At 37.8% G+C, this 26,781-nt stretch overlaps 1 protein-coding gene across 7 annotated transcripts in view; it reads left to right on the forward strand.

The window, feature by feature from the left end:
• The first annotated feature begins 1,453 nt into the window (after positions 1-1,453).
• LOC139981342 (solute carrier family 4 member 11-like) overlaps positions 1,454-26,781 on the forward strand; it is a 196,503-nt gene continuing 171,175 nt past the window's right edge. For 2 of the 7 annotated variants that reach the window (XM_071993720.1, XM_071993691.1), the window contains exon 1: positions 1,455-1,657. In XM_071993720.1, the coding sequence (XP_071849821.1) occupies positions 1,630-1,657 (28 nt within the window). In that variant the 5' untranslated portion in view covers positions 1,455-1,629. Of the gene's footprint in view, positions 1,658-18,745; positions 19,700-25,082; positions 25,190-26,781 lie in introns of those variants that run through there. The other 5 variants (XM_071993710.1, XM_071993683.1, XM_071993747.1 and 2 more) reach the window with 5 other exon arrangements.

Genomic DNA, 26,781 nt, shown 5'->3' on the forward strand with positions numbered 1-26,781 from the left:
AGTCGAAGTAAAAATCAGTACTGCACATTAATATTATGTCATCATTTCAATATAGGCCTGTATACTATTTCTTCCATGTTGTCGCCATGGACTAATTATCTTTCGTATTTTGCTTTTTTCAGAGTTCATCAATTTGATTTTTGTGTGAATGCTATAAAGTTTCTCGCCAACGTTGTGATAAAGTATAGATATATATAGGTGGTTTCACAGGCATGTTGACCTATCCTATCAAGCAGTACAGGATCGTTCGCAGAAAGAGTATTATTAGTTATTCTCTCCAGTTTCGTTCACATACACACAATTCTCAATTTTCGACTCATTTATTATTATTTGCCAATAGAGTTTGAGCAATCAATAAAAATGAAATGGATATTAATTGTTAAATTGTATTAGCATCGGATAGTATCAATAAATAACCAAATAAATATAAATCGGTGCTTTATACCAATCAATGATTTACATACAGTCCAATACTCTCAAATCAGTGTATTGAAAGCGCGATTATCAATATTTCTCAGCAAAGTCACCTAAGAAAGAAGTGTCCTGAATAAAGGCACAAAATCCAAACAAACTCTCAATCCCAGCCGCCTTTCAAAGTTGAGATTACCACGTTATGATGACGGTGTTGCCATAGGCGTAGGAGGCGGGGGGCTGGGGGGGCTGCAGCCCCCCCAACCAAAATTTTTGGTGAAAATTCGGGCAATATGCTGAGAATTTTTCGGGCACCTACTTAAAGAAGAATAATTTGCAATATGAATATGGAAGGGTATAATAACACGGAAAATATGATGAAATTTTTTTTTCGCGCTCCGCGCGTTCTCAACATCTTAATGTGCATATCATATAGGCAATTATCGGTTATTTGCATGTGATGTAATAACCGATGAATGCCCATATGATATGCACATGAAGATGTTGAGCGCGCGCGGAGCGCGCGAAAAATTTTGGTTATATTTTTCGGGCAAATCTTTACAGCCCCCCCAATTCAAATTAGGCCCCTACGCCTATGGGTGTTGCGTCATAGTAAAGTAGCCTACCACGAGATTCCCTTCGGAAGGAAACAGATAACATTATCTCTTGGTCAAATATGGCTGAGCGATCAGAATCGTTGTACACCTGAAAAGAACGGGATATTGCACGCACATGGTATTGGGACTAAAATGTTTCGCAATGAGAATAGATTTGTAAGCTGTGTACATATTGAGGCACTGTTAGCACAATCTGATCTCTTCGGCCGTAGCCCGATATATACACATGTGCATGGCTTGTATATCAATTATTGATTCTCACTGTTTACTTGTATCCTTCTTTCTTTGTGTCAGTAGTGAATAGGTGAGCTGGTACAATGTATTATCTATTTGAAGTCGCGCTATGTAAACTAATTTGAATATCAATAGGTGTGACTTATGTTGAACTCGCTGCAGAATTCTCCCTTTGTGAAGTGTTGCTTGTTATATTTTATGTTAGTATATACGACGTTCAAGTTAGTTCAAGAAGGCTGTGTGGAGGAAAACAAGAGTCAAGTACCGTATATTATACATTGCTTCTTGTTAAGACTTTGTTTTCCGTAGGGAGGTTGTTTCCGCACAGGGATTTGTCCGTGACGTTTTGCTTCCGCTGGTCATTTCAATGGCCCACCCACACCTATTCAATACAGGTAAATTCAATCGTGTTCTATATATTCTCTCACAAGGTTACAAGTTCTCATGCGTGCACTATCCCGGTATTATTGTTTCAGCGGATATTTATACGCTAAAAGATGCTTTCATATGGGTCTTCAGAAATGCCGTCAATTTTATCAGTCGTGAGTTTCTGAGCCCGCCAAGTCATCTAAAATATTTCAAAAATTGTGGATTGTTTAATTGGTCGATAAGACATCTCCGAGATGAAAATTGCAAATTTCTGGGTAGTACGTAGTAATATGTCCAGTAGCGTAACCCCTATGGGCTCGGACCGTGCTGAGCCCCGACCAAAAGCCCCCCCCCCCCTCCCCGCTATACTGATGCACAGAAAAAGGGTACTTAATTTGGATAGGGAGGGGCCGTTTTTACTGAGAAAGAAAAAACTCATGCAAGACTGAACAAGACAATATACATATTTTCACGTGATACGGAATTCGAACATCATGGTCATGGGCTCATTGGGTATTAATGTATTTATCGAGTTATAGTTGTGTTATTTATTATTTTAATGAAAACAAAGTATAATAATTTACACCCCAATTCAAGCCATTGTTGTACTGAGCCTTCAACATCAGGACATGTGATTTTTGGAAAATTTTTAAAACGATAACCCAACACCCCACAGACTTGAAACTATGTTCATTTGAAAGAAAAAGGGCAGTGCTTTCATATAAATATAATAATAAAAGGTAAGAATAAAGATGCCTTCGGTGTATCTGTTAAGTAAAAAAGCACAGGAAATTAGGCCTACATGTAGACAAAGTTTCAGCCGAAATTAGGCCTCTGCTTAGGTCTGATTACTGTATTTGTATAGTAGTCTCCATTATACTCCATACAGTAGGGTGCTACTGTACAACTTGATAATAATGTGTACTTGTTGCGCCTACGCTCGGCATTAGTTGTACACAATAACACACACGTGGTGCTGAGGGCCATATTCGCTCAAGCTACGAAAATGCTTCCACCATGCAGTTTTAGTAATTTTGCCCTGAATTTTCCCAGATCTGCCTCCCAAACCTCACAAAACAAGAAATACTGCCTGAAATAACTCTAAATACGAAAGTTAGAAACATTGAACTACATGCGGATCAAATTTCGTGACAGAACTTGCCGTGAATGTGTAGCGATAATTTTACAATTTGCAAGCGAGCATATTTTAGCGGGATATGGAGTATCTTGAAAGTAAAATCTCTACCGTTATAGCAAATAGTTATCGCTATGTTGATAGTATTGTTCAACTTCTGTTATCTCTCTTGATGTATTTTAGCATTAAAACATATTTGTCAGCTGGTAACAATGTGTAAATGCTAAATGGCCATACAAATGTTGAACCAAGACCCCCCTGCATTGATCCTGCATAAATCATTGGACCTAAGACCCATGGGCGTCAGCAGGGAAGGGCAAGGGGGAGGGGCACTTTCCCCCTTTTTTGGCCAAAAAGATCGTGGTATACGATCCGCGCCAACTGATGGTGGCGCTCCGCTTAGATACTATCAAATAGTGTGTTACACCTACATGACCTACTGATCCACCCCCCCCCCCCTTGTGGACATTTCTGCGGACGCCCTTGCTTGGACCTTCTGATAGGGGGCCCCTTGGGCCAGGAGCCGGGGCCCCGGGCTCATCGTAACTCCACTGAATATATATCTGTTACCGTTTGAATATTTTGAACATTACGGTATTTAATTTTCAAGTACAATTGTGGACAATATACTGCATACTAGCATACAAAATTAAATCTGATCAAGGCACGTTATATCCACTCGTCATTGGATAACCCTCGACGGACTATCGCCGTGGTTACAATCATTTGAATATATAGGCTATGATTCATTGGCATTTTTGCACCTTGCAGCAAATGGTTTACCACAAAATAAGTGCACTGCTTTATTTTCTCATTGGCAAAGTTTTTGCTGAATTTCATCTTAATTCCTAGTGTGGTTTTAAGTGGACCGAAAATAAGAGATTTATCTTTCCAGGTTATCCAACGTGACTTATTTGACTCACTGCGCACAGTACGTCTAATGATTTAATGTCAACGAGACTGTTCCAGGACCCTAAATGAATTAATAGCGCAGGGGCGTATCCAGGATTTTCCAATAGGGGGGGCGCCAGGCATGAATGATCGCCGTCCTGGGGGATGGGTCTAAGGGGAGGGGTGTACAATTTTTGCTTTCAAAGAAGGGCTGAAATGCAAAATGGTGTCATATGCATGGGCGGCGATCCGTACTTCCGAGTGGGGGGGGGGGGGGATATGACCTTGTTGACTATCTAAGCGTAGCGCCACCATGGGTTGGCGCGAAGCGTACAAGAAAATTTTGGGATTAACAAACCCTCTAGATGGCCGGAAACGGCACTTCCCGAGGTTTCCAAGCGGCATATACCCAACTTTAAAATAGGGATGTCATGTCCGAAATATCTCATAATCAGGATCCAAAATACTTTTTTTTTTAATTTCGGGTGTTATTTTGGGAAAATTGCCCCTGTCAATCTTGTTTCAGGCGCAACGTTAGAATGTTCGAGAGCTCTGTTATATTATTCGATGAAGAAAATGGCCTCATGCAGGCTATTATAGGCCTATACACATGCAATACACAATTACACATAGTTACATTCCTAGGTACCGATTGCTAGGGCATCCAGGTGAAACGTGTATTAAGCATTACCCTGGTTACATGAGATTCTCAGCTGTTCGAGGGAACATGTACGTGTGTAGGCCTACTATAGGGCCTATATGAATACTATGAGGGTGCATATATGTACTATATCAATACCGTGGGCGCAATAATACATTTTGTTGTTATAGGGCCAATGAAGCCTACAGTTAACTATTTTTGCTTTATAAAGACGCTTTATTTGAAAAGATCGCACTGCGTTTATGGTAGGCGAGAAATGAAGCTAAAAAAGAGCCGTACATTAACGAAGATGCATAAATGTAGGCATGAAAATATTCTTATCCCTGGCATTTGGTGGGGGGGGGGGGATATGGTGCATTACATCCCCTCCACCCATTTTCATAGGGGATATATCCCCCCTCCACCCAGGATCGCCGCCCATGGCCATATGTGATCCATTTTTCGACCTTAATAATAAGCAACATTTCCAGTAAATATGGACACAAAATGCACAATTTAGTATGGCTGGCATGTCATTTAGTGTTTATAGTGATAATACAAACACAATTACCGTCTATGTTTCTAAAACTATTATGCCGCCGAACTTCGCCAGAACCTTTTTTTGGCAAACAAAAAATAAAGCATACGGGAGGGGGGGGGGGGGGTTGAGCGATCACCGACATCTCACATAAAGGTCGTCATCAATTTTTTTTTTTTTTTTTTTTTTGCTAAACTTTTTTTTTTTTTGGTGACGGCCAATAGGGGGGCGCGCGCCTGTTGCGCCCCCCTGGATACGCCCCTGTAGCGCCCAAGGTAGCATGGGGTCATGTCACGTAATACAACCCCTAACTAATCTTATCTCATGGTGATTATTCATACCGCCATCACACCGTGAAAATGAAATGTATTAATATCGATTTTATTTATTAAACTCACATAATCGATTTGCTATATCGCCAAGGATGTTTGTAAATTCATTTTCACTTTCAGTAAATCCAAAGAGGTATAGGTACCACAGTTATTTGGTGAGGTTCTGTGAGCAACCATGAGGGAGATCCCGCCGCAAAACAATTCCTACTTGAACACATCCATCAAAATATGCCATATGGTACACTGCTAACTAGAGGTTATTCTTTCTTTCGCCATATCCGCAGCCCCACCCCCCACCCCCTGCGATTGAATTACTTCTCCATGTGATAAACACTGTTTAGTGGCGTATAATTTCATTTAAAGAAGACTACTGACAATAATGTAGTCTCTTTCAGCCTATACAACTGCACAGTATATCATAATCCGTTCATCATTTGGGGTCTTTCCTTTGGAAGGGGATTATCCCTTTTCATAGAAAGTCAGCACTTCCTCCGCTCGGATTAAGGCAGAAGACAAACGTCACTTTCCATTGATATAAAATTGATGATTGGACCAAATTTAGGCTCGTAACTGTCAGACTCCAATGACAGGCCTTGTGAGATTTGCAGTCTTGAGCAATCTTCCTGTTCCCTATAACTTTGTACACAATTGTATTGCTAAGTTTGTATACACAAATATATATGATATAAAACTTTGGACAAATTTTAACCGATATTAAACAGACCTCGAAGAATTTAAATATTTTAGTGAAGTTAATTGTCTGATTAACATTGTTTTTAATGACGTCAACAATTTCGGAGTATATTCGTCCTTGAATTTTATGGCAGTGCCACATTTTGTACAGTCATTTTTTATGGAGGGGGTAACTACCTATTTGTTCTAAATAGTTTAAGTTTGAGTTTTATTGTCAGGTTATGTAGACATGGAATTGTGTATTGCCATTAATCTATAACTCCCTCTGCAGATTTGATACCATATTTCACTGTGTAATATATTTACCAGTTATTCGGGTTTTACCCTATTCACGGCTCGGCAAAAAAGGACCACCGTTAAAAGTACTAAGCAAAATAGTGGAATAGACCATCTCAGTGTTTCGTTGCTGCTAAGCCTTTCTCTCGAACTACTTCCTGGAGCGTGAATAAATCTTGCACTCGGTTAATTTCTCCGGTGAACGTTTGAGGGTCAAGGGGGTGTTACCTGTGTGGTGCGGGAGGGGGGTCCAAGGGGCACAGGCCGAGTAATTATCAGTATTCGCATTTTTTCTGTTTTCTGGTATTGACAAGTTAAATGGATATTTCTTTGTAATGTATACCATTTCTACTTTTTAATCAACTATTGCAAGGAGGGGGGGGGGGGTAATGTCACCCTTCTCGACGTGCCTGCGATAATTTGTAAAGTCAGTTTCGCCCGATATTCAGAAACTATATAGAAAAGAAGAAGGCGGTGTAGCGGAGTCCAAACTGACGTTTGATTTCAAGGGAAATTTATGACCGTTTTAGCATACTTGGCAAGTTTGTGTAACTCCATATAGTACATCGAATGGAGCACGGCCAATATACACATTTAGATACCAACTACCTATGCAGCGGAAGCATTTGGTATTCATTTAACGACGGACTAATTCTGTTACATGTTCTTACATATGATCGATTCGCTTCCTGTGTTTGTCACTTATACTGCAGTGCATTACTAAATGTAAATAAATCTTTTATTTTTTACACGTCCAATGTGTTTGATTTATGTCGCGGTTTTGGAATAGCCGCTTAGCTACATTGATTTATGGACACGATTAAAGTTCCGCACTAATAGGAAAAGCCGGCTTTTTAGGTCAAGCGTATCTGAGAAGAATCGATTACAAATTGAAGTAGACAAATGTGGTTGAAAATGCTTAGAAGTGCAACGCCCTGGCTGACTGATATAGGGTGTTGAATTCGGTTCAAGCAGCACGGTTGAAAGTGTTGAAAATGCTGGTAAATTATACTATGCAGTGAACAACCGTAACATTCATAAAGCAAATTTGAGCTGCATATGTTGGCGAAGATGGCCGTAATAATGGCGCAAATTCTGGTGGGACATGGAGGATGGGGAGCATGGGAACTTTGGAGGAAAATTCAACCAGTGGTGTAGTCTTACCATCATTGCCATGCTCCACAGTCTGCCAGGTGGGAATCCAAAGGTGGTGGGGGGGGGGGTATTTAGTGCCATATTCAGAGTCCACGTTGGATCTGATGGAGTGGATAGGGAGGAGAGGGGAGGATTAAGCATGGGTGGTTGTCTGTAATGATAATGTGGGCAGGGGAATGGCTTTACACTATACGGTATTGTATATGGAGTTCGCGATCAGAATCTTCCCTTACGTAATTATAAGATATGTATCTTTGAAAGTTTTCGCATTTTATATATAGTTCAAATGATTCTGTACCTCAGTATTGTTTAAGTCTAAGCAATCATAAACAGCAAAATATGTTTTAAACAAAGGAAAGCTGCAAAGTAGTTGTCAAAAATCAACTTGACTTTATTGGCGATCGTTGTTGAAATGTTATCTATAGGCTATACTTTGCTTTAGACGTCAATTCCGAATTTGATCTGTAAAAGAAGCTTAATGGTCTACCAATTTGAAGCAGCCTGGTGCAATTTGCACTCGAAGCGACCCTAGACTGCCCACTATTGTATATCTCTATATCACACACATGCATGCCTATCCGCAACCATTCACATTCACTTTCGTCATGTACTATATAGATATTTCTGTCGACGCGACTCTTAGTAAGCCGTGGTGTTTCCATGGAAACAGCAAATACAATATATTTTCAGCGGCTTCTATTTTTAAGTAAATCACCGCACTTTTGATTATTTAATGACTTTACTGACTCAATGATTAATGTCAATCTTCAATTCGAGAGAATCATTACTCCGGCTGCGTTAACGGGAGAATCTTCTCGAACTTGAAAGATTACTGGCAACGGAAAACATTTGGTGCCACATAAACACTGCATCGTTGGTTTGTTCCCATTAGTGTCACAACAAACGTTAGAATTATTAGAGAAAAGAAAAGGAAAGAAAAGAAAACTATTTACCTACCCAAGTAGCTAAATATATTTAACAGTAGGCCTAGCAACACCGAAACCTTGTACAGCCTGTAGAAGCAATTCAGAAACTTTAAATACTGTGATGGTGAAAGTTTAGGTTTGCGCAGAGAATAGGCGAGGAAAGTATATTGCAAATTAAAGAAAATGTTTGTTTGATTGGGAAAGGTGTAACTAAATCCATCGACTGTGCATATGAAAAGAGAAAATGCATATGTCTGACTAACATTTATGTTAGCTAATATTATACATAATTACTCGAGGCGGCGTTTGGTGTGCGTAAATATCACTCGCTTTTTAATGAAATATATACACTCTTTAGATAGGCCTGTATAGGATAACAAAGACCCGAATAATGCGATGGGTTCGGCTAAGGTCATTTGTGGTATAGATCTATGTTTCTTTTTATGGAACCATGATATATATCATAGCTACAAGACAAACAATCTTCGTCATCACAATCTTCGTCATCAATCTTCGTGAATCACATGATCATATATATATGGTTGGCAAGGTAGGTGGCGTCCTAAAATTAATTGTTCCTTGGACTTATACGCACAGAGTTCGTCATTTTCCAAGTCTGCGCATGCTTAAGCATAGATAGGCTTATTAAAGTTTTCAACATATCCTACCCACCATGTAGTATACAGCTGATGGTTAGACCTATCATGGCACTTGTGAACAGGCTTGGGGTAATCGTAATCAGTAATCGTAATCGATTACAATCGATTACATTTTTTGAAGTAATCGTAATCGTAATCGATTTCTTTTGTGAAAATTACAAAGTTATCGTAATCGTAATCGATTACAAGGGCAAAGTAATCGTAATCATATTACATTTATGATTACAGTGAAATTTGAATGAGAAGGGCAAAATTAGTAGAAATGATTAAAACTAATTCTTATTATTGGCTTTTAGTGTGACCAAAGAAGTGTTCCTGCTTCTAGAATTCTCTAGCACAATAAACTTATACTAAGAAGTACTGGGGATTTGATCGCCATATTCAAGGATTTTTTATCACCTGAATTATTCTGTTCATTATTCTGTGGAATGCCCCATTTCAAAGCTGTTTAGTTTTATTTTGGTGTTATAATGTAAAAGAGTTTTTAGTTTTGCTGCTATGCAGAAATAATTAGTTTACAAAATATAGTGTTGCATGAAAATCTTCATTTGTTTTACTTTAGTATTTGTCTGTTTAAATTGTATTTTTTACTGGACTTATGGGTTACACATCTTAAACGTGTTAAGGCATATATGTGTAATGCCTGGTAGGAATTGTAGATATACTTCCACAATTTTGTCCGTATATACTGTGCCCTTCCTTTGCCCTATTTCATTGCCCTATTTCCCGGCAGAGAGTTATATTAAACAGATATGCAGAGGATTGGGCAAGTAACCACAATGTAATCATGATTGTAATCACGATTACATTACAATGTAATCGTAATCGATTACTTCAACTTTAGGCTGTAATCGTAATCGTAATCATACATTCTCAAGTAATCGTAATCGATTACATTCAGATGTAATCGCCCCACGCCTGCTTGTGAATGTCCATGCCATGATCATTTAGATTTTCAGATTAGAAGAGGACAAATGTTAGCATACTGAACCCCCAAATCCATCCCAGTGGTCCGCTCGGAGTAATATCCCAAATAATAACCCAAAGAATTTATAAAATGTAGTCTAACCACATTCTTTCTTTCTTTATTTACACATCATATATGTGCTTTGATTTATGCTCTTAAATATACAAGAAAAAGAATGTGATATCTGAAATTATATGCAAAAACATATTTTTTTCGTTTTGGGTACAGGCTATACTTTCCTCGAAAATCGGTAACATTTTGAGCGATTTCGTGACCAGAGCCTTTGAAGTATATATTGTTTGTGACAACAAAATGCTAAGAGTATGTAGTTCTTTCTATACGTGTCCATGTTAGACATAATCTGAACTCAACAAATAATAAATGCATCGTTCTGTTTGTCATTATATGCACAAATGCAAACTTGAAAACAAGTACGATCAGAAATGCTAAAAGGCTCAAGGTCAGGGCTTGAACTGAACGAAACGGTCCACAGATGTAGATATAGAATGAACCGAGTCTTGCGTGTTTCGTCGCTTCACATTCTGAACGATGCTATCTTTGTCTATATTATATATCAGTCACATACCAAGCTGCGTCTCATTCCAATGTTTGAAGAAATCTTGTTTGTTCGTCAACTTAGCACGTTCCTTTCAAACATTGACGTTTTGACGTGACATTGAGGCTTGTGTTAGTTTAATCCATTAAAATGATGAGGTTTTGTTTGGTGAACTAATTAAAGAATGCATCTCTGGATTTAGTAGAGCGTTAATCATTACAATTAATTGTCTTTTGTTTGTTTTTATCATGTCGTCGAGTTTTGTAACATTCTGAACAACATACCTCGTTACTATGCTCCACTTTTGCAAGCAGCTGGTTGCGTCTCCATGGTAACGTCTCCCAGATACGGGTAGATCCGAGCACCAACATATATTGTTAGTTCGTTGCATTCGACTAGTGCCATATTTGAAACATGTTTAATATCTCGAGAAAGCAAGTTTCACCACCTACTCTAGCTATGTAATAATTCCTTAGGTTTATTGGGTAATTCATATATTACCCAACGTACACGCATTAGAATGAAAGGCAGTATGCAGAGCTGTGTATAGGCTTTGCAATGTCTTAGCAGGGAGTTGTTATGGACCATAACAACTCCCTGGTCTTAGCAAGTTTTTTTTATTGAGGGGAGGGGGGAGTGGGGATATGAACCGAAGACTGGTGAATTTGCTCTCTCCCTAAGACAAATCCAAACAAATGCGTTGCAAGCTGGATCCTCCCCCCACCCCCACCCCTCCATCGGATCAGCCCTTGGATGACGTCATGTTTAATTTAAAAAAGAAAATACCCTGGTACTTTTTTCTCGAATGCCACTGTCCTTTGAATGTGATCTCAATTCCTCAAGGTATGAGTTATTCCGAATATTCAATAAATAGAAATAATAAATACTGAGACATAATAGGTAAGCTGATCAGTTTGTTTGGATACATAGGCCAGTACAATGCGCATCAATTTGTAATGTAACACATGGGCAATGTATCATGCTTTCTTTTTGTTTTTCATTGATTTTCACTGATACAAGTGGAACACCACCGCAGCTGAAATCACAACAACTTTGCACATACTTTACATGAAATACACAAAACAAAATAACATCCTATCACACAGTTGTTATATATGTTTGAAAGTTAGGCTATAAAATAATTACACCCTTAGAAGGAAAACAAAGACACGCGGTTGTTGGTGTAGTCCAAATCAATTAAATTTTATATCTGAGTATTTGGCTTGGAGTTATTTCACAAGCTCTACATGTGTTACATATTTATAAGTTACAGACTTCGCCATGTATATCTAATCTTATCAGCCTGGCATAACATCAGTTTTAACAAGTCAATGATATACGGTACGAAGTAAATATCAAATGTTACTATCCTCTTCCACCATACATATATATATAACACAGGACTGGCTTAAAGTTGTCACGGAATTCTAGTCAGACCATTTCACGACATGGAAATTAAACATCTTCTGAAGATGACGTCAAAGCAGAGAAGCTGCAATTCCTCAGTTTTCCAAACGGAAACCGTCCCAATGATTACGGTGCAACATTATTCGTCAGAATGTACCTACTTTTGTTTTGTCGTGGCGAGTGTTTTACCGTCTCTTGGGCGACATGGATGCATAAATCACCGAGACTCGGGGTATATATGTATATGTTGTGCAGATCTTTGTAACTGATTTCGCGACGTTTATCGGCAGGACAGAATATTTCACGGGAAAGAATCGTATATGTGTGCTTTGTCGTGTGTAATCGTGTGTGTATTGTTACGATTGATAAAAACCAACTGCAAAATGCTTATCTTTAAAACTCATAAAAAAAAGGAAACATGCAGATTGAGGGGGCCCCCTAGCGTAGGCTATTTACAGGGACATTTTTTTCTCTCCATTTTTTTCCCCTCCAGACAAGATTAGTTACCTACCGTGAGTACGGCTATATATATGTATAGGTTTGATGTTCACAGTGGAAGAACATGTTAGTGTTTTTATTAATTGAAGAAGACGATTGAGCAGTTCAACTTGAGAGAGAGAGAAAGAAACTTTAGATGGAAGGAGAAATAGAGGAAGGGAGAGGTGAAAGAAGCGGACACTAGCATGTGTTTGAACATACTGGAGAAACGGGGGGGGGGGGGGTTAACTAATGATATAGCCTTTGAATGAGTTGATCGGTACATATTGGTTAGATCACCATATTATGGAATTGAATAAAGACGAGAAGACACCAAACTGGTGACCATGAAGCATGAAATACTTATTTAAAAAAAAAACAACTATAAAGTAACGAATCTTTACAAACATGAAAGAGATTATCGGTCCACAGGTAATAACAATTTCATTTTAGAATGAAGATTAATCGTGATGTCATAATATACGTCATATCAATTTAAGGGTATCGACTCGGTTTATATAGATGTACTTTGGCAACAATCCTATTACACGCAAATTTCTCCTTACGTGTTCGCCTCCTTCGGACGACATTTTGAAATAAAGGAACATGTCGGTTTAAAGAAACATGACGTCTACGCTTCACAGCCATGATAGCAGCTGGTAGTATGTTGTATGTAGCTAAATAGACATGTGAAATGAGACTTGTCACAAGTACATTGTGAGAATTTAAGTACCGTATCCACTAGGTGACATAGGTCAAACCTCGCATCTCATCTATGTTATGGTGTTGACTGTACTTTGGAAATAACGTAGAAATATGAACATGTGAAGTCGAATGGACATACCAAACGTCCAATTAATGTGACCAAATTTTCCTCAGTCTGTGATTGGTATAGGAAGTATGTGTGCAATTTCCCAACCTCATATAAGCAGCCCTGTTATCATACATATCTTTAAGATATATACATATAAAGATGTCCTTGTCTATATATACGTAGAAAAGGTATATATTGTTACATCAATAAACCTATACTAATTCCACAGATCAATCAAGATGTGTATTTTCTTAGCAGGATCCTTTTGTGATTACTGTCGTTCCCAAATGTATTTCCTACGTATGCGGTGACGTCTGACCGATATGAGAGATGCTGACCAAATGATAGGGGCACAACTGTAAAAGCAAAGGGTTTTGCCATACAGAGTGTAAAAAGACCTTTACCGTGATGTATAGGTTTGACTTTATATCCGAGGTTTATCTGTGCCCAAATTAAACACACCGTCACTTTCATTCTAATTTCTATGTTATCACTCAAAACCCATAGCCAGGTATTCTGAATTGGAGGGGCACCCAAAATTTAAGGAGGGGCGCAATACTCGTGTCCTATAAATTGTGACGTTTGTATCACCACAGGTGAGGAGGGGACAGTAGCCGACTCAGCGTGAGGTAAGGGAGGGGGCACTCATCATTTTAACTAGTCTACTAAAAGTTTACATGTTTCCAGTATATACTACTTTAAGTGCGTGTGTTACAAAATGCAAGTTATTTGGGAGGACAGTATAAAAATTAAAGGGAGGCAGGGGGAGGGAGGAAATATGCCAATGACCTTACTGTTCAAACTCACTACCTGCTCAGCTATTCATATTCTTTTAATTAAAGGCTGAATCTTTTTAATTCCGTTATCACTGACGGCTTCTTCATGCTCATAGGAAGTGCTCGGGGAGTTTTAAGAGAGCTATATGGGTATACCCGGGTGTAGGGGTAAGGTCTTTCCCCTCCCCTTCATCAAGAAGTTTAATTGTGGTGTAATGAAGTCCTGATGTCGATAAAAAAAGCTGTCATCTTTTTATTGCACTGATTTTGTCGCCACACTCCTGCCAGACACAGACTCCATCACCTGTTACGCACATGCAAAATGATTCTCACGGACGTTAAAGAATTCAAAATCAATAATGACCAATTTCTCGATGCATGCAGACAAATTTCACGAATTCTGGATGTGAATCAGGAATCTCATGAAATATAGGTCATTAATTAAAATCAGCAGCGGTTGGCACAAAACAAGATGGGTATGATATATGCCGCATTATACAAATAGTTTAGTTACTTTGAACTTTAAGGGGTACATATATTGCTTTGTAAACCAACGCTCGACGTACAGATGTGTGTCATATAATATCCACACCAAATTTGATTGAAGTTTATGAAGGCTAATCAGACAATCTCTTCGTGCTTTTCTGTGTCACTCAAGGATTGCTAATACGTTTTTTCTTCTTCTTATTTTTTATTTGTTTATTGAATTATTTATTATAATTGTTTATTTATTTATTTATTTTTATCGCTTATAATATGTTTAAAGAAAAGTCACCCAAGACGAAGGCCTAGACACCAATTACCAAATTACTTGTTCCACTCTCAACATCATTCCCCAACCCACTGTGCTCCCGTCCCAGTGGAGTAGTTCACTGATTGGTCTATGTAAACCTCTGACAGTCTGTGATTGGTTGCAAATGTGTAAATAGTGAGAGGTCCATGTTACTTACATATCTACATGCTATATGCTCCTTTAATTCTCGTGATTCGTTTAACCTGTCGTGGTATTCGGGTTAAGGTGTTTTACATGTCGTGCAGACGCAACTGAAGATTAAAATTAACCTACATCACTCTTATAGAGATCAAAACAAAATGGTTTGCAATCAATTTCACAATATCTTCACCTGACATTACATAATGGTAAACAAGGAATGTGTGGCTCACAGACACGTCGGCGGCGCTGGGAATGCCTACGATTCACAGAATTAAACCGTTCATAAAAAGAATAAGAAATTTGTTTATTATTGAAGTACACCCGCTGAAAACATGGAGCTTGGTAGACCACGTACCGTTATATATGATACATGCTTGTGGGGTATATACTGTCAGTGAAAAGCCTATGTTGTGCGATAGCTATAAGGAATTGTGATTCATATGAAAATGCCCTGAAATTATTTAAACATACACTTCTTGCGGTTTACATGGAAAACCTCTTGTTCTTGCGGTTTACATGGAATACCTCTTGTTCAAATATGTATTAAGGTACAGGTCAGGCAGCAAAGGCAATTGTATAATGTATAGATCAAACCTATAGCATACCTGTCAACCTGTTTCACCCCAAAATATAGGGAGAACAAGGGGGAAATAGGGAGGTTGGTAATTTTCAACTGATATGATATAAATACTCCTAAATAAGTATAGTCTACTTATGCAATACAGTGAGAGAATCTTCCAATCAGTGTTTCTTGTTGTAGTTTACAGCAGCTCGCTTCGCTTTCTACATGGTTTCTTTAGTAGGCTTCCATTTGAAACAGGGAACAGTGGACTCTGGGTACTGTAACTTCATGGCTAGTATGCTAGATAGAGTCCCATCAAGCTTGAGACTTAACCGACTGTCTGTCTTGTTCTTGCGAACTACACTGAATAGCCTTTCCTGTTCAGCGTTACTGTGGGAATTACTAAGCATAGGACTACGGTAATTGTTGGCTATTTTCAGAAATGTCGCAAGTGATGAAACATTAAAAAACCGGGAGAATAGAATATGAAACCGGGAGGCCGGGAGATTCGGGTAAAAACCGGGAGTCTCCCGGTAAAACCGGGAGAGTTGACGGGTCTGCTATAGTTACCTCACTTGGGTATAGGACTATGTAAAAGCACTGCAAATGTAACAGCGTGTGCGGTTAAAAGTTACTTATAGCCAATTGCTATATAAGACTCTATAGTCTAATGACGTGTATCAAAACGGAAACGCACCGAAACCACGCTTTTCGTATATTTCTCTCATATTGTGTTAAACATTGTCGCCTGTTGATTTGCAAAAGTGACAACGACAAAGTACTTTGCTCTCGACGAAATTGTTTTCATCCTCTGAACATGGTTACGTTATCGTTAACTACGTTAACAAATTACGTTAAGGAATATCTCATTGAGCTCACGGTGGACGTGAGTCGTTGTAATGGTACACAGGCTATGAAAAACACTATCTGCACAGATTACGAAATGTTGGATATGTTTATCTTCAAATTATGTTATTTCAAGTGAAATTGTGAGCTCATACTCAGTCTTATCGGAGGGCCAGCCAAGCCGGTGTAGCACAGTATATTTCCTGTACAAATTGGGCTGCGGGAGGGGCGAGTATATGGAGGCCATCTTATCCAATGTTGGAAGTATATCGGTCCCCACTAGATGTACAATCTCTTAATGTCTGTCTTCCTGGTCATATTTACAAAGTAAACTTCATTATATAGTTACCCATATAAAGGTTGCGAATACGAATTGTAGACCTACATATATTTAAAGGTAAATGTGCAACGGTAAGCATTACATGTAGACAAAAAACATATATCCTAACATACACTTGTGACTCAAAAGTCATTGTATACACCAATGCGGGTTCATTCCGTCCTTCGTGTGGGAGATTTATTGTAACCACTGATACATAACCCACCCCCCCCCCAACCCCCAACCACCCCCCGACCCGCCCGAATCTAACGCATATGATGATATATCTTTTTGCGATGATAATTGGCTGAATACATGGAACCTGAAAATGGTAGATACTTATTACAAGTGAATGACGTGGACTTTATTTGGGCAGGCGCGTAGCCAGGACTTTGCCAAGGGAGGGGCGAAACTGTACATTCGGCATTGCAAACTATCTAAGCGTAGCGCCACCATGAGTTGGCGCGAAGCGTACAAGAAAATTTTGGCTTAGAATGCCTCCCAGATCGCTGGAAATGGCACTTCCCAGGGCTTGTAAGTTGCATCTTAGCATTTTCTCATTTGAAAATACTAGCGATATCATAAAACATTAAAAAAATATATGCTCAAGGCTGCCCCCTTCGCCCCCCCCCCCCTTGGCTACGCGCCTGTATTGGGGTTCAAATGGGGTTCCGTGGAGTCAATATTAGATGTAGCCTACTGTGATGTGACTATTTGTATATCTGTCCAGCCGGACGCTACTGATTTCCTATAGGTCCGCTCGGGTATACGCCCTTTGTAGGCTTACATATATGTAAATGCAACGAATATGATGAGTTTTTTTTTGTGTGGACATCTTAATGGAGCCGACCGAGTGTCATATAGGGAACGTGCCCACCCCATACATGATATACATCATTGGCGCTGGCTTATTCAAATCTTTGAAGCCTTTGCAACCGCATCACTGAAGTGTCATCGACGGAAATCAACCAAATGAATATATAGGCACCATATATAGACCTATGGTATGTTAGTAGACTACCATAACAGTTGGTTATACGAGTTATCTAAACAAGATGAACGCATATTAATAGTAAGGCTTATCCCGTTAATACAAAAGGAGATTTATTTGAGCATAAACTATTCTTATCCGCCCCGGATAATCTAATGTGGGAAAAGGTAATCAACCTGAGGAGACTTTCGTTTTGCGACACGGTGTTATATTGCAAGCTGATGAAACTGAATCTTGTATTCCGATCAAGCATGCATGACTCTCACTGTCATGCATTGGTAACTGCCACGCGAACTCTTACGTGATGATATCATTGGTCAGACTTATACAGTGTGTGGTTAAGGCTATGTGGTCAGGTGGTAGCCGATGGGAGGTTTAGTCTCAGAATTGCATATACTTGTCCTAAATGACAAACTTACTTCAATGTGTCGCATGATGGAGCCACTGGTCGATCCCTCTAACCCAGATCAAGGGAATAAATTCCCCTAAGTTGCATCATTTTCTCTTCTCTATAGCAGCGCTATCCTGGGAACAATCAATGTTGTTTTAAAAATGATTTCAGAAAGCGGCAATTAGTGACATATTCCGTGTGTTTTCTAATTTTTTAAATTGAAACTGCGGCAGGGAGAGGGTGAGGAAACCCGGCCTGACATGATCACAACCCCCTAAACTTAATTGATACACTAAACAACACAATTATATCATGAATTAGTGTCAGAAGACGTCTCCTAGTTTGATCATTTATGATCATTCTCTGTTTAGCATAATGATGATCGAGATAAAGCACGCTGATCGTAAAGAATCTATTAATTGCCTAATTATTATAAGGAACCGTTAGGTCTATCACAAACATACCTCGAACTGTACGCTATTTTATCTTAAACTTTTCTGGCTTACTTCTTGAGCAATATGACAGGAATTTTAACTCATTATGTTTTGAATACATTGACTGAAAATGTCTTTTCTTCGAACAAACGGCTGTCATGTTTGAGGGCCTTTTTAACCTTTCTGTTTAGTAGTCGTTCAAATAGATGGCGTAACACGTGGTTACTATGGAAACAACGTTGGATGCTGAGCATGATTGATCTACGATATTGTTCCAACGCAGAATCAAATATTGCTTTCATGTTCATAACATTCGTAGAACATCCACACCCATTGTGTAACGAAGACACTAAAATGTGAAAATATTAGTATGAAAGCTGTTGACAACACATTTTGTTAAAATTTCGTTTGCTACACAGATTACTGACTCAGTCAGTGTTATACATATAATGCGAAAAGTACCACTCGCCAAAGCTAGGTAACTAAGGTGTGTTAAATCCCTTTGGCATATTATCCGATGTCGTCTGCTTGAAGTGACAATTCCGAATTCCTGTCTCATATGGATAGGGTTAGGATTTGATGTGTGGACTACTACTGTACGTGCCTTACTATAGTGAGCTCGTAGCAACAGGGCGGCAGCTTTCTAAACTAGCAACAGAATCCCAAATTTGGAAATGTTCTTTTAATTAGCCAAGTCTGTATGTTTTCAAACTGACAGGTTTGCTTTTGAACCATGCAAGACCGAGAGCAGTGTCGACCGGTGGTTCTTTCTAATAATAGCTGAAGTATTTATGCGGGAAAACGAAGCATTAATGTTCTGGGGATTAGGGAACATGTCTAGCAGTACTTTGAAGGATTTTCGTGGATTTATGCATGCTATTAATTAACAAGATCTCTTGGAGTAAGTTTGGTCTACTTTGACGTGCATCGAAAACCTTTTGCAAGATCATGTCATGGATGGAATAACCGGTTTGCTTTAATATGATTGCGTTTAACTTATCAAGTGTTGGATAATGAAGTGTCGTATATTTCTTTAGGAAAGTGACTCATTGCGACGGGAATTAAAATACTTTACAGCATGAAACCAGATGAGTTTATATACATGATCACCGCAGCCTACCAGCCTAGAGAGGTTAGCAGGTAGCCTAGATAGAGTGAGGCAACGGTAGGCATACCACAGAAAAGACAGTAAAAATCATAGGCATTTACGTCTAACGTTGACGAGCCAGGCCTGAGAGACTACCCTAAGACTAAAAAAGATAAGTTGGTGCGGAGAGGACCAAAAGCAGGTTAGCATTTTCAAACTTAACAGCTCGAGTTGTTTGTGACACATTAGAAAAACAACAGAGGTAGGCTAGGAATATTTTGTCATTCTTGTAACAACTAACATACTGTCCAAAGTGGGCCCTAGGCGTAATCTACTCTAACTTAAAATCTTGTAAGTTGTAGGCTGTTGTAACCTATGCATAGGTTGGCAAAATTAGCCTAGCCTAACATAACTAATTTAGAGGTTTAATAAACTGTACTGTAGGTGACTGCATGTAGCCTAGTAAGACGGGAATTGGCCTTGACCTAATTACGTGTTGTGACCGTAAGAGCAAAATAACATAACACCGTATGTGCAGAGTTAAGGGTCTAAGTTAAGTTAGTTTAGTAACAGTAACTGGACTTGGAAAGTGGGTGGAAAGGGTTCAAGGAGAGGAGACAGAGGAATGGTTATTATTATTATTTTTTTATCAGTATCTATCAAGTATCAGTATTTCCATTCCACATATAAAGCTTTTTTTGCTGATAAATTAGCAACCATTTACATTATTGGTCCATCTTAGCCTAGGCCACATAAATATTGAATTTCATATAATAGACTGCATTTGGTCCTTGCAGCATAACAAATTATGCATTTGTGGACATTTAAAAGCTTTGACAAAATTTTAAATTTTTTATGCCCTTTTACTTTTAGTTGAGCATTAAAATCCAATTTATGAGTGAACCCCCACCGTCTCAATAGGGGAATATATCATCATATACTTAATATTGTAAGTCTAGGGCCATTTACAGAAATTTGCTTCCAGTGATAGCTTGCCCTAGCATTGTGCTCTGTAAGTAGTAGGCAATCGACCTTAGTTGCAATTCAAAACTCATAGACCCTCAGACTTCAAACAACATGGATGTCCCAAACTGTTGGAAAAAGTGATTTTGGGAAAGTATCAAACTAATTTAGGGATTGGAGGATCATATAAGACTTTGAAAGCTTTTAAAGCTTTACTCATAATTTGGCACATTGGCAAAACATATAGCTACCTATACATCAATTTTTTTTTTTTAGTTATTTGATCAAAATTGTGTTGTAAAATTTATGTACAGCTAGGAATGTACTTGTATCACTTATGGTTTGATGGCAAGAACTTTGCAGCCTCCTAATTCTTGTCATTGGTTTCAATGAAAAAAGTGGATTCCAAAAAAATTATAAAATGGAAGATCACAAAGTTGGCAAAAATACCACCAGAGATAAATTTTGCAATTCAAAGCTGCTGGTAAATCTTACTTTTTTGGCCGGGGCCCTACATTTCATGCCAAAAGTCATGAGTTTGCAGTATTTCTGTCTATCTCTTTGTCATCACTTAAACTTCATATATTTTGCAGCATTATATTCAAGCTACCTGGGATATTGAGCAGTGAACATCCTCTACACATCTATCACGGGTGGTGTAGAATGTTTTAGGCAGATGCAAAAATCCCACTTACTGCCCTCCAAACTATCCACACATTTTGTTCGTAATCCCAAGTGAATGATGAAAAGGGACGTTTGACAGTTACTTGAAATTGAAATGAAACTTTATTTGAAATTTCAAATTAAGTGAAACATGATCCATCAATACCAACAAGGACTTTTTTGACTCAATAATGTAAATATTTATATGAATTAGTTCATCCTTGAGGGATGTTTATTTTGCTATGTTCTCCTATGCTCTTATTGAATTGTTCATATAATGCTTAGGATTCTGTTTGTTTGAGTGTTTGACAATGTCGCCAGGTATGTTTGACCCCTAGGGGTAAGTGAGCTTAGAAGGCTGCAGCTGCTAGGCTTTCAAGATGTTTCATGATTTCTTAAAACATTCTCGGGACAGGACATGTGGTAAAAATAGATATTTACAATCCCAACCACTAGCTTTTACCTCTAAAGCAGTGCCTCTAATGAACCACCCCCTCACCCCTCCCCATATAATGTTACTTAGGAACATTGCAATTTGAACAATTCATGTCACAGTTTAGAAGAAACATGGATCTGATGGTAAGTGTGCTAGAGTTGATTATTTTTATGAACACATTATGGGAGAAATGAGGGGGGGGGGTGCATGTTAGCCACACTAGTCCATATGTTGCTAAGAGAATGACATGCAGGTCCTTCAAAGGGAGAAGCAAAGCCAGCTATCACGATTCCTGATAAATATGATAGGGATTCTTTTGTTGGATAACACATTTATCTAAGAAAACTCTGCTATCTTTGGAAGATGTTTTAAAGGTCATGCCGGTTTTGCTTTTCATATTTTGAAGGTGAATGTAAATTTATGACACAGGCACTGAAATCAACACTTTAGAAGTATGAATCATGTTAATTCATTTCAATTGACATAATTAGATTTAACTAGTTGTTCTCAATCCCTTAAATTCATGTGAAAGGGGCAGCTTTTTGCACAACCCTTATGTTTGCAGGCTGACACATGTACAAGACATGTATGAAGCTATTTTGAGTCTTCTTCAGGGCCTGAGGGTATATATTTTACAGCTATGACCTGAAATTCTAACACCATGCTATAGGGTTAGATTTGCAATGTCATTTCATGTGTAGACCCAAAGACTGTAGGGATTCATTGCATATAAGGCTTGTCTGGTCTTACTTTTCAAAGTAATTTTGCTAAGTGCATGGATAGAGATCGGGTTCCAAACTTTTGTATCAGGTAGAAATTTTCATCAACTTTTTTTTATGTTTTACATTGTTCATGTAGCTAGCATGTTTTATTTGGTGACTGTATTATTTGCTGTGATAAAATTTCTTATCTTTTAGAGTTTGTTTAAAATAAATTTCCTGGCAGTGTTTGGATGAGAGATTACCAGTCTCAGTCTGTAATAAACTATATAGCTTTTGACTGGGAAATTATTGATTCTATGGAACTATGAGGGAATAGCTTTATTCCCCAAACAACCGTACGTGATGTCAAGAAAGTGACATATTTAGACATTAGGTCACTTTCATCAAGGATGGAAACTAGATACTGTAGAATGTATGTATTTATTACAATATGGAATGACAAATGTAACATTTGAGTTTATACAGTATGCAAGAATGAATGACTGATTTGGAACCAAAAGTCATCAATATTGCCTCCAAATTATGCTAGCAAGTCAAATAATGGCCACTCTGGTTCCATTTTCATCACATGTTTTACAACTTTCAAAGCATTTTGTCTCACTGACACAGACTTTTATTTGTATTCTTAATATACTGTATAGTACCTCCAATATCTGTGATAATTTAGTGGGTTAGAACCTTCAGAAAACTGAGCAAGTTTGATCATGCTAACATTTCATTGTACAGTATAATAAATACTGATGACCAGCTGTGATCGACTTTGACTCATGATTTAGTAAAATGAAACTGCAGTGCTATTTAAAACATTGACATAAAACGTATGACAAATACATGTACTCAGGTGAGCAGAAGATGTAACAGTAGTACAGTGTCATAGTATTAAGGTGCAAGTTTGATTGCTCCATGTGGTTAAAGCTGAGACATGTAGTGTTTGTCCAGAGACTCTAAGAAAATTCTAAGAAAACTAACATGTAGAGGGCCTGTCTAGCTTAGAATCTTTGGTAGGACTTTCTTTTGGCTTTTTGGCAAATAAATATATATATACAACAAGGCCAGGTATCATACTTAATGTAACATTCAAATAGCAGTAGACCAATACACAGATATAATCATTCAGATAAAAACTCTATATCCAGTATAACTTTATAATCATCCAAAATGATTTTACATATATTTTTATTCTATGTTGAACGTAATAGGTAAATATTGCCATTGCTTGTGTACACAAGCACACATACATGATCCTGAAGGAAATGTGTCTAACATGTTCATGTCTTTCGGAAATTACTACGGACAAATGTCGAGTGTCACCTCATATTCATCATGACCAGCAGTGACAGCCACATGAGAAACAAAAACAAATGTTGTCAATCTTAATCTTAAACAAAATCCATTGATGCTAAAATATGAACTTCAGAAATATAATTACTACAAAAGCCTTTACAAAATGCATACACTATCGTAAATTGAAAATTTGACTTAGTAATGAACTGTGATACAAATATATTCCGATTAAATATATTGGCTTTAGCTTGACCTAAACTACAATTATAATGAATTTATATGTACTGTATATGAATACTATTGTGTACCATATATACTGTAGAAAACATTTGAAGGCGAAAGTAAACATTTACAAAGTTCAGTTAAACTAAACAGTGACTACCGAAAGAAAAGCACAGTAACTGCTAATTAAACCATTTTGAATCAGAAAGTTGCATAAAATTGTGTCATCTGGCATGTGTACATATTATGTATGTATGTATGTATGTATGTATATGTGATCTTCCCGCAAGCAGGAACTCGCGAAAGAAGCCATGCAGGCTTATAGACTCGCAAGCTGACCGAAGCCAATCTCTCGGCACACATCCATTTAACGTCCATGTATTATGGCTATAGCAACGAGAAAGCTTTAAATATCTGTACAGTACATTGTAAAATATAGATGTAGCTATATCAGCATTGATTTTGCCACGTTTTGGTAGCACCTACCGTTACACAAAAGATATAACACAATACTTGTTACCTCAGTCCACCAAAACAGCATTAATTAGGAGTGATAGAGTGAAAGTGTGGCAAAAATGATTGACATGGAAATGTGGATACAAAATATTCAATATTGGATTAGAAAAATGTGTAAATTACCACATAGTGTAAATAGGGAGCCTGATGACACAGTTGTCCTAGTTGCCTAGTCTGCTCACAATACCACTGACAATAGCATTATGGTGACAAGATGTTTGTGTCAATTGTCTACCTTGATGTTATGATGAAATAAAGTTTATTTTAATAAAGATTGCTAATTTGAGGAATTGTCTTTAACTATTTGTCAAATCCACCATGGGTGCATATTTTTTGGTAACATTTTGAAGTATGTCATCTTGCATGTCTTTGAGAAATTCTGTTCAACAACACTTCTTCTAAATCTACTCTAACTCTGAAGACCATGTTGAAATATGTAGCGTTCGAGCATGGTTATAGGAATATATCTAGTCCTATGCATGGCATGGAGGAAAACATTTCCTTAAGTTTCAAAAAGACATCAGAAAATGTTAGCATTTATTTGTGATTTATTCACTTGACAGAACCAAACCATCTTCTCAAAGCCAGATAATCAATTGTCACATAGCCTACTGTACATTATGCATCACTGCAGCACATGGCTTGATTCTTACGAAGTCCTCATTACTGCTTCTACTCTATGACTTTGAAACTAGTCATGCGAGATGCGTTTAATAGCCGCCAGCAACCATTAAATGACCAAAAGTGACTCATCTGAATGTTTGACACACCTACCAAACCTACTGTATGCAGTAACATATACCCATTAATGTACCCCTTTCTGTCATCTCAACTTACAGAATCAGCCCAGATCTTAGAAATTATGGAATAATTTATGATTGCAATCAGAGCTATAAACAGCAAAAAAGCTATTCACATACATTCCTGTGAAATGTTACCCTCAGAAGTGAGTACTGCAGTAAATTTGTCAAACATTTCTTTCAAATTTGTAAGCACTGTTCCTTATTAATCATGATTAAGAATGACAATTAAAATATTCCTTGATAATAAAAATTTAAGCAGATATTTTATACTTTGATGGCTTTGTTTGCAGCAACATCAGCAGATAGGAAGGAAATTGAGTCTTTCACTGCAGGTATACTCTTGTTCTCTAAAAGGGATAAAAAACATAGAAATCTCCCTTCTAGGAAAAGAAATTAAATGGCAGTAACAACAAACAAACAAGGAATATAGTACTTAATTACATCCCAGAGCGTGAAATTTTACGTTGGCGGTGAACAGATACGAACTACTGTATAAAGTATAAATATGAAAAGGTACATATGTAATATTCAAAGCCAAAACCAAACAACTATAAAATGTGAAAAACAGTAAAACGTAAACCAGAGATAGGCATCAATAACTATGTATTCAACTTCTCGTAAGGAAAAGTAATAGTTGCACTGTGGCACACAACAAGGAAGAGTGGTGTATGTATCAAATGTCATAGGGTGCACACCTCCAGTCTAAGTGTTGTGAGGAATAAGGCTGCCAATAACTGTTCATACAGAGAATGACCAGAAATCCATCCACACTAATTGCAGCTTGGCACGCACACTTCTTTTTTAGACCAAATCTACCGATTACAATACTCATAGCTGCCAGCTGCCTGGTAATGTTGTTTAGACTCTGTCCTGTTTTGCTTTCATTTTTATATCCTTCAGTTTTATTGAAACGTGTCATTGGTGCTCTGAAATTGTCATTGTCATTGTCATTTCAATTGCTAATAGCCCATCCATGCACATATGACTTGTACTTTGTTGAACTTATGTTTAAAGATCTGCTTTATTGGCTCTCATTATAGCACTATTTAGCTAGGAAAATTTTGTGATTACGTAATGGACCTGCCCAGTCATAAATAGACCTCAGGCTCTTCAATTAGCCTGCATAACTTCTTAACACCATTAGGATCTTCGTATAAACAATGTGTGGAAATATGTTCATGTCTACAGTGTAGTTAATCATAAAGCATTCACACAAAGAATCTCATACAAGAAAAACTATGTGGCAGGTGTTGCAGACTAATTCTTAAAAAGGCAGGTCAATTATGTAATCCTAAGAAACTATCCCATGATAGCTTGCTACAGTTGGGTTCTATAAAACAGACCTTTAATACCCCTGATACATATATGGTGTGGTTGTATAGATCTGCAGTATAAAGAATGTTGAAACATTTTCTCAAATTTGGCTGGATGTTCGATACTTTCAGTGATACTTTTGAAAATAAATATTTATTCAATACATCACAACTAAAATATTTCCAATGACATAATGTATGTAAATGCAAAAGTTAGAAATTGCACAAGAGTCTGCAGTTGGGAATTTGTCTTGTTTTGAGATTAGTGTCTGTGAAGAGTGGTTCAGGGAGATCACCACAGGCATCTGTTGTAAAGACGTGCTTAACCACATTCTTGCATTAGCACCCTGTGAAGGAAATGGTCTAGTTTTATTTGATGAATCCAAGTGCAGAGTAACCTTTGTGGCGTTCTTTGCTTGCAT

The sequence above is a fragment of the Apostichopus japonicus genome, chromosome 2 (genome assembly GCF_037975245.1).
Source record: "Apostichopus japonicus isolate 1M-3 chromosome 2, ASM3797524v1, whole genome shotgun sequence".
Taxonomy (NCBI): Eukaryota; Metazoa; Echinodermata; class Holothuroidea; order Aspidochirotida; family Stichopodidae; genus Apostichopus; species Apostichopus japonicus.